We start from the raw sequence: 9,815 nt of genomic DNA on the forward strand, positions 1-9,815 counted from the left end.
TTTTTTTTCCCCCCCATGTTTGATTTTTGCGGATTTGATTAGACAGCTTCTGCGTAAAACGACAAAACAAGCGACACATCAGAAAATGTAAGGAAACTACATTATCCTGTATCTGGATATAATATATCCGATTACTGTCGAGTATGAAATTTCTCTAGAAATGCACTTTTATTTTGTGAAAAATCTTGGGGACTGTTGTTTTGGGGTGGGGGGGTGGGGGGGGGGGGTAATCGATGTGATATTACAATAACCAATAGCCGTAATGTTTTTGTTTAGTTCAATACAGTAAATAATCAGCAATGGGATGTCCTAAAGCGTACACGTGTATACTTTTCCTCCATCAGCAATATTATATTTTGTTATAAATACACATGATAGCCTAGCCCACATATGCTAAAAAGTCACTAAGTCGTCCCAAAAGTGCAAAATCACACACACACACACACACCCTCTCTCGCTCTCTGTCTCTCTCTTTATTTTGTTATTTTTGTGTTTTGAGAAGTGAATTGCAGCTGCAGTAAGGCTCTCTCTCACTCTCTGAGCTGTTCGCCTGCTCTTTTTTTTTTTTTTTTTTTTTTTTTTTTTTTGGGGGGGGGGGTGAGTGGAGGAGGTGGAGGTGGGGGTGAGGGAGGGGTGGGATTTCCACATCTTCTCTATGTCATTGGTTAATATTTTATCCTGTTGACATGTTTTCTCCTTGCAAAAGCTTCCGACACCTTCGAGCCTCCCCTCTCTCCTCGCCCCTCCTCCTCCTCCTCGGCCCGCCTCCTCTTGGCCCGATCTGTCAAGGTCACGCCCACCGCGCGCCGCGATTGGTCCGGAACGCGTAAAATCGGCAATCAAGACGCTTTGGCTCATTAGTGTGGGCGAGCAGAGAGGAGGAGGGACGCGCAAAAGACTCAGAAGTAAGTGTTGAAGACGAAAAACTCACGCTGAGCTCCGGATGAGTTTGGAGTTTTCCTGGAGCTGCCCTGTTTTCCGGTGCGTCTCGGGGAAAGAGAAGTTGGAGAAAGAGTGAGAAAATCCGTGAAGTGTCAATGTCGCTGTTCTGACGGATGATATTAAGCACTGCACTGGAGCATTATCGGCAGGACTAACAGTAACCTGCCGGTCATTTCCTCTTTTCTCTTGCCGCGGAAACGTCAGCGCTTCAGGTTTTGGCCGCGCTCTCCAAAACTCTTCCGTGATTTTTATCAGCCGGTTATTGTTCCTTTTTTGTCAGCCGGACATATACGAATCGATTCTCGCCTCTTACAGCTTTGCCTCGTTCCTTTTTAGTGGATGCACCGATGAGAGATCCGGTTTTCACGGGGACCGGCGCTATGGCTTATCACCCGTTCCACGCGCACCGGCCCGCCGACTTCCCCGTGTCGGCGTTCCTTGCGCAGCCCGCCTCCTTCTTTCCGAGCCTCGGGCTTCTTCCCAAGCCACTGGCTGAGCACGCTCTGTCCGGAGCCGCGGAGGCAGGCCTGCACGCGGCGCTGCACGGCCACCATCATCACCACTCTCACCCGCAGCAGCAGCAGGCGGCTGCCGCCGCGCACCTCCGTGCACTAAAGAGCCTCGAGCCAGAGGAGGAGGTAGAGGACGACCCCAAAGTCACGCTCGAAGCCAAGGAACTCTGGGATCAGTTTCATAAACTCGGCACCGAAATGGTCATCACCAAGTCGGGAAGGTGAGCGTTCATTTATTTGTCCATTTAATATAAATAGTGCAGATAATTTCAAGGGGGAGGGGGGTCAATGAATCTACTAAAATAATTTAGCTTGTTTATTTATGGGCCAAATACTGCGGATTCAAAAAAGTAAACAATTCGAATATGTAACTAAATAAATAAATAAAAAGCGTTTTATTTATAGGCTATTATGGTTCAAAGATTGTTTATGCAGGGAATTAATCATTCCGAAATATATATATATATATATATATATATTTTTTTTTTTATAAACAAGCACAAATGATTTAGTTTTGTGTTGATATGGGTTAAGTGCAGAGAACAGCTACTGCGTTTAAAAAAAAAAAAAGAAAAGAAAGAGAGAAAATAAAGAGTGAGAATAAAAGAAATCATTTGGATAGTCCTATATTGGTGAGACGTCTCTTTTAGGAAATGGTTCATTTGTTTAGCAGACCACTAGGATAAAGATTGCTTGGGCAGATTATAAAACTTGGAAAGAAGCTAACTTGAATGACATGGGTCAGTGCTGGATAATAGCCTAATATTTTTTTATTTTTCAATTGATTTTATTTATTCGCATCCATGTCATGATCACTTTTGTAAATGATGGTGCATAATGTTGTTTATGATGTTATATGCACTGTAAATGCACTGTATGGGGTCACTTCGAGGACATTTGAAACCTTTCACGACAGTTATGCTCATTTAATATGCTCAATGTAGGTTCCATTTTGTCAATTTAAATAATTTGTTTGTTTGGTTTTTTTTTTTTTAAAGTGCATTATTGGTCATATTGCGAATATTTTGAAGAATTAGTCTATGTTTTGACTTTATGAAAAGATTAGAGCTGCAGTTTCTCAGACTAGTATGCTGGAATATGTCATAATCTACACTACAGGCTATTACAGGCCCAAGGTTTTATTTTATTGAGGTTTTATTTATATTTATATATATATATATATATATATATAATATTTTAATCTATTTCCATTGCTTGTGCTTTGGTTTTAAATTTAGAAAACTTAGATATTTTGGGGTGCTTTTTTTTTATACACATGTTGTGGAATTTTAAATTCTTCACATTTTGGCTGGGTTTCAAAAGTATGTGCTCCCTGCGCGCAGGAGAATGTTTCCTCCGTATAAAGTGCGCGTGAACGGCCTGGATAAGAAGGCCAAGTACATCCTGTTGATGGACATCGTGGCGGCGGACGACTGCCGCTACAAATTCCATAACTCCCGCTGGATGGTGGCGGGCAAAGCGGACCCGGAGATGCCCAAGCGCATGTACATCCACCCGGACAGCCCTGCTACCGGGGAGCAGTGGATGGCCAAACCGGTCACCTTCCACAAGCTCAAACTCACCAACAACATCTCCGACAAACACGGATTCGTAAGTGAAGCCTGATTTGTGGTTTTGTATTTTTAATCTTATGTGTTGTGGTTGTGTGCTTTGGTGTTGCTGACTTTTTTTCTTTTTTTGGTTGCAATTTAAGTCTATGTGCTTGTCTTTTTGATACAGGTAAATAAATTGACATATATTCTAAAAAATATATATATGACACAGTTATGCCACGTATCGATTAAGTTAAACTTTATTGGTCCTGAAGGAATGTTTTGTCCACAAGGTTTGGTAATAAATAAACTTATATATAAATCTATTTCGTAACTGTTGTGCTCATTTTATCTGTATACATTGCCGGTTCAAATAATATCACGTCGTCGTCATTATTATTATTGTTATGCTAATAACATTAGCTACTCTGGCATTGACATTCTAGTAACAATAGGTGAACTGCTTTAAAAGCAAACATTAATTTTTTTTTTTTAAAAGCACAATTTTTGTTTGCTTGTTTAAACCACAGTATTTAGTCATGTTAAATGAATTCGTATTTGGTCGCCTACATTCAGGTGTACTGGGTTTATCCTACATCCCTCTTTTTTTTTCTTTTTACGCATTTCCCCCCTTCTTTTATGCTTTAATAGAGTGCCCATGCATATGCCATAATAACGTACGATTGGCATACTGTGGACGAATAAAGAAAAGCATTAACGCAGCGATCCTAGTCAGGTTCCTTCATTAGGAGTTCTGTGGGCCTCTTGCGACGACCTTTGGCGTCTTTTTGGATCTCATTATCCTGAGGCACGAGAGGAAACTGTTAGATCCCCAAAGTGTTTTCAGTCACCGACCCCTTAAGTGCAATTTAGCGAGGAAAGCTTGCCGAGTGATTGCTTTAAAAATAAATGCCACGGGGTACTAGGAAAACCACGTTCCACATGCCAGGCTTTCTAGTCTGCGGCAGTGGGTTAACCCATGCTTTTCCTAGTAGGGGCTACATAGCCTAATTAATGATAATCTTTAACACAGCTCCTCTAATTATTAAAACATTTCATAATAAAGAAAATGTAGTGTTTTTGCAGCTTAATTAGGGGACCGAGAACTTAAGGTGCTTAGGCACCCTATTCTAATAGCATGTCATCATCATCATCATATTATTATTATTATTATTATTAATGACAATCAGTAATTAATGGTTTATTTGAACTACAGTTATAGTTACTGCCATTGAGACCATTTTACTATTAGTTTTATGGAACTATTATGAATGTAATACATATTCCACCCCCCAAAAAAATCTATACTAATAATAATAATATGATTAATAATAAGAATCGTAAGATTAGTAAGATTCATAAGCCTACGAAAGTAAACTTGCGAGCAAACAAACAAAAAATAGTTACAGTGAAAGCAATAATTTGGTGTATTAAACTATACATGGTATAAATCAAGAGGTCTAACAAAAGTCGATTCTGTTTTCCAGACTATCCTAAACTCGATGCACAAATACCAACCCAGGTTTCATATAGTTCGAGCCAACGACATCCTGAAGCTGCCCTACAGTACTTTCAGGACATATGTGTTTCCAGAAACGGATTTCATAGCCGTCACTGCCTATCAAAACGACAAGGTGAGTTACAGTTATTAGTGAATGGCCTATAGGGCATCAATAGCAAGGAAGTTCTCGTTTTCCCACGAGAAGGCTCTTTTATTATTATTATTATTATTATTATTATTTATAGACTACTCTTGGCACAATTAAAGAAATGTGTAACTTGGCTAGGATAAAACAGGCTGAGAACCCCATTGCTTTGTAAGTGAATGCAATCCAATTTTTTATTTTATTTATTTATTTATTTTTTAGCCTAGACTGCCATTCATTAATCATACCATTTTCTTTTATTATTATTTGGAGTTAGCTATTCAATTTTGAATGACTCTATAATGGATACAAAGCAAGTCGTTTTTCATTTTTCAACACTAATGTTTCCCACTGACGAAGCAGAGCATGTTTACATGGAGCACTTTTCAGACTTGGAGTGTTTGCAGAATTGGAAAACCTTTTTGGCGTTTTGGCTTGGACATTTCAAACACTCCTGCAAGCGCGTGGTGTGTCTTTTTTTTTTGTTTTTTTTGTTTTTTTTACAAACCATCACTTCAATTAGAAGTGTTCCTTCCATGTTCTGTGGCTATGTAGTAAAAATGTTCCTCACCCTACTTACCCTAAATCTAACCTCTATCTTATTTTTAATTGATCCAGTTCTAGCTACATGAATAGAGAGAACCAAAGGTACTGGGTTGTATGTTTACCATAATGTATACACATGGGGTGTGTACATAAACATGCCAGTAGTGAACTTGTCCTTGTGTTTGAGGTAGGCTAGTCTTGGTGAGAGATTCGCTTGTTTAGCTGAAACAATAATCTGAAGTAATATGATTACCTTGGGTAAGGGTATGCACCATTCAAGACGCAAGGTTCGTGGTTTTGGCGCTTGGCAAGGTCTACGTCAGTGTGACGGGGGTTATAGTTGTATTTTCCCCACGTGTGTTTGGTGTAACAGGAAACAGTTGTACAGATGTAACAGTTTTCCGCATATTTTGCTTCGTTTCACGTAGATTACGCAGCTCAAAATCGACCACAACCCTTTCGCCAAAGGATTCAGAGACACGGGCAATGGCAGGAGAGAAAAAAGGTATTCAGCTTGCAAACATGGCGACGGTTTGTACTGAGCTTTCTGCATAGATTGAGGTGGTCATGTCTGGGGTTTTTTTTTGTTTGTTTGTTTAATGCGCTGCGCAGGAAGCAGTTGAGTCTGCCTGCGCTGCGTGTGTATGATGAGGCGTGCGCTAAAGGAGACGGAGCGGAATCTGACGCTTCATCCTGCGACCCGCCGAGTACCAGAGAGCCGCTTCACTCCCCTTTAGGATCCGCAACAAGCCCGCTAAAATTCAGCAGGTCCAGTCGAGGTATGTATGCATCTATATTTCTCATTTATGGATATATATTTTTTTCTATAGCCTATGTGTGTGTGTGTGTGTGTGTGTGTGTGTGTGTCTTTTTTTTTTAATAATGATTGCATAGTGTTTATTATTTTATTTGTAGATCATTTGCATCTTTTATGAGCTTTTGTTTTGCTTTTTGTCTTATCCCTTATTTACATTTTCATTTGCGTTGTTAACATATTAATTTTTTTCTATTTATTTATATCCATCCATCCATTTTCTGTACTGCTTATCTTTATCTATTTATTTATACACATACCTTTATTTAGGCTATAGTAATCTTATATATATATATCTCCATCTCTTTAGTCGCTCATCAATCTATCCATGGACCACTTTAGCTGCAAAATAAATTCCACAAAACCCCTCAGTACAGGCTTAGATTTCTTTTTTATGACTAGAAAAAAATTAACAAAAAATATTCAGCTATTGGGGTCATTTTAAAATAATAATAATAATAATAATAATAATAATAATAATAATAATAATAATAATATTATTATTATTATTATTATTATTATTATTAACATTTTGGTTATTTATTAGTGCCTTAGAGCTTTTGATTTATTATTTGTATTTACTTCCACTCATAGAACATGTTTTTTATTAAAATTGTCCTTAGGTAATATTAAGTTATTTATAGGTTGACTTGTTTTTTATGTTGTTTTTTTCATTAATGGGGTTTGGATTGAACCCATTCAATTCAAGTAATGAGGCCAATAACTCTGAAAACTACATAGTAAATATTATAGCTTTGATAATTGTGGGTTGTGATCGCCTCCACTATAGCAATATGTAAATAAAAAAATAGAGTGTGGACCCCTTAGCTATGCTTCACAGACCTCAGTTTGAGAACCAGTTGCTTGGTGTGAACGAGGTCGACATTTTCTTTACCTGTTATAATACTCCAATGCCTTAGAAAGCGCATATGACAAGGTTCAAACGTTGATACTCTACATATATTAATATAAAACCAAATGGATAAATACACTTTGTTTACAATAGTCTGCTAAAATGTCCTGAAACCATAGCCTCAGAGTTTCAATTCCGTCTACATAAGCTAACGCAGAGGTCTTACATGGCACACTTTTTTAACTGAGTCACCTTGAAAATAATGTTACTGAAAGTCCCAATGACATATTCGCCTTTCAAGTGTTTGGGACCGCTTTGCCTGAGGTAAACAAAACCTCCTGTAGCAAGAACGAAGGTTGGCGTGAAATAAAGGAAGGGGGTTTGAGCAGAAATGTGACAGTGATTTTTTTTTTTTTTTTTTTTTTAGCCTTCAATGCAAGTTCTTGAAACAATTTTTATATAACTATAGCTTCTTGAGGCACAAAATATGTTGCTGGTTATATTTTTCATTTTTTCCTCGCTATTTGAAATTAATGGTTTAAAAAAAAACATTAAGCAGAGCCTTCAGAGTGTGAGTGAATGGTAAATAAAACAGTATAATGTGTATATAAGTATTTAAAAAAGTGTAATTGTATAATGATACAGGTCTTTATGGAGATGCCTTCAATGAAAATCCTATTCATTTTTATTTATTTATTTTTTGTCATTATAATTTTATAGATGAGAAAAACTCCACTGAAAGTGATCAAGAGTTTGAGCACCAGGAGCAAATGTCTGTAGGAGTGAGTAGTCCTGGTCCACAAGCAGCATCTCCCTTCAACCCAAGCATTGAGGAAAGGGTCAAGGACAGACCCGATCTTGACAAGAAAGAGGACTACGCGGACTCAAGTAGAGAAAGCGACTCTGCTTTCAGCATCAGAAACCCAGAGAAGGACAAATCTGAGAGACGGAACCCCAAAGAGTCAGAACCATCCAGGAAGGAGGGCAAGGAACGGTTTACCCCGCTTCTGATCCAAACAGAAGGCCCATCATCCTTCAGTGCCAATCACTTCCAGAGCCTGGCACTGTCCGGCCTGCACGGTCAGCCTTTATTTAACCCACTGAGTGCAGCAGGGCACCCGTTGCTGTTTCACCCGAGCCAGTTCGCCATGGCTCCTGGGGCCTTCTCGACCATGGGCATGGGGCACTTGTTGGCATCGATGTCTGGGGCAAGTGCCCTGGAGAATGGAGGCCTATCACCTCAGGGCAGTGCCACACCCGGATCTTTCCCTTTCCACCTCTCGCAGCACATGCTTGCATCTCAGGTAAAGAACAATTTCATACTTAACTGCTGCTATAGGATCACGTTAAGCGTTATATTAATAACATTACAGTATTAATATTTATTTTTATTACCAATTATAATTATTACCAATTTTACAGGCACTGATTTGGAGAGCTATTTTCAAGGCCAATGGATGTTGTTTTTGTGGCACATTCAGCCATCAATGTTCTCTCACAATCTTTTGAGACATTTATATATATACTTATATAATAGCTCATGGTACCAAATATATAATTATATATAGCTCATGGTACCAAATTTCAAACATACTAGGCTATATACACTCATATATTACTTCATTTACCATCAGGAAGTAAGTTATTGTGTTATCTGACTGCAGTAGAATAATCTTTCTGAGCTTTTTTTTTTTTTTCCATTTGTCTTTGGGCCTACCTGAAAACTCAAATAAAGATTTATAGAATTGAACCAAAAATAAACCCTTGCACATACTGGTAATAAGCAGATATAAAGGCACGTGTGCGGATATGCAGTAAATATGATTCGACTTTATTAAGCTGGGTGACCTGTTTTTAAAAAGTGCACGTGAACGCTTTCCCACGTTTTAATCAGTGCAACTATTGACAATCGTTTAAATAATTAAGTAAAGCAGTTGTTCTTCCTTCTATTTTAAGTGCATATAATAATATTGCCCACAATCTTCTTTCTATAGGGTATCTCCATGCAGCCCTTCGGCAGTCTCCTCCCGTATCCATACACATACATGGCGGCGGCGGCTGCGGCTGCGGCGGCTTCATCTCTCCCCGCCGGCGGTGTGGCGTCTTGTCTCAGCCGCAGCGCTTTACTGAGCGGCTCGCGGCCCAGACTGCGCTTCAGCCCCTATCAGATCCCGCAGAGCTCCAGCCTGCTAAGCGCTGGACTTCCGGGTGCGGATCACGCAGACTCAGCCTCGGGTTCCTCCTCCAAACCAGGCAGCAGGGAGGGCAGTCCTACACCCGGGCCGCACGGATCCCCGCACGCATCCCCGCACGCACCCGCCAAGGAGGCCGTGAACGAACTGCAGAGCATACAGAGGCTCGTGAGGGGACTGGAGAAACAACGGGACGCGTCGCCGGGTCGAGAGTCCACCTAATATGGCGTGTTAAAGGCGAATGGGTTTTGGATGCAAAAAAAAAAAAAAAAAGAGCATGAATTTGCATCAAAATTAAATTTGGTCAAATAAAAAAGAAAGAAAAACAAACACAGGCCCGAGATGTGGAGGGGGGAAACCGCACTTTGGGGTCGCTGTGTTCCAGAAAGATGTGGTTGAAACTCGAGACTCACTGAACGCAAATTTTTAAGTCCAGGTTTAAATCACAGTCATGGGGACTGAACATTGAACTGACCCTCAACCCAGTGACTGAAAACACAATCTACATCCATGGATGATCATCTTCTAGTGTGCTTGTATCTGGGACTTGTTTCTTTTTTTTTTTCCTCTTAATTATTTATATGTAATATTCAGAAGATCAAAAAATAACTATGTAAATAAGCCGAATGGATTGAAGATGCGTTTTAATTTATTCAGACTGTACATTGGCGTGTAAATACTATCTAGGTTGCAATTTGTTACATTTATATTTGCCCCAATTACCTGAGTGTATAGGAATATTATCTCTAGCGCTTGT

General features: G+C 39.4%; 1 protein-coding gene across 1 annotated transcript in view; it reads left to right on the top strand.

Annotated features, from left to right (window-relative positions):
- The first annotated feature begins 602 nt into the window (after positions 1 to 602).
- Positions 603 to 9,815, top strand: part of tbx2a (T-box transcription factor 2a) — a 9,788-nt gene continuing 575 nt past the window's right edge. The window contains exons 1-7 of the mRNA XM_053618450.1: positions 603 to 1,675; positions 2,798 to 3,065; positions 4,495 to 4,641; positions 5,628 to 5,704; positions 5,812 to 5,978; positions 7,587 to 8,170; positions 8,861 to 9,815. The exon at positions 8,861 to 9,815 is cut by the window's right edge and continues 575 nt beyond it. Of these exons, the coding sequence (XP_053474425.1) occupies positions 1,290 to 1,675; positions 2,798 to 3,065; positions 4,495 to 4,641; positions 5,628 to 5,704; positions 5,812 to 5,978; positions 7,587 to 8,170; positions 8,861 to 9,280 (2,049 nt within the window). The 5' untranslated portion in view covers positions 603 to 1,289 and the 3' untranslated portion in view covers positions 9,281 to 9,815. The remainder of the gene's footprint in view (positions 1,676 to 2,797; positions 3,066 to 4,494; positions 4,642 to 5,627; positions 5,705 to 5,811; positions 5,979 to 7,586; positions 8,171 to 8,860) is intronic.

Source organism: Ictalurus furcatus, chromosome 28 (genome assembly GCF_023375685.1).
Source record: "Ictalurus furcatus strain D&B chromosome 28, Billie_1.0, whole genome shotgun sequence".
NCBI lineage: Eukaryota > Metazoa > Chordata > Actinopteri > Siluriformes > Ictaluridae > Ictalurus > Ictalurus furcatus.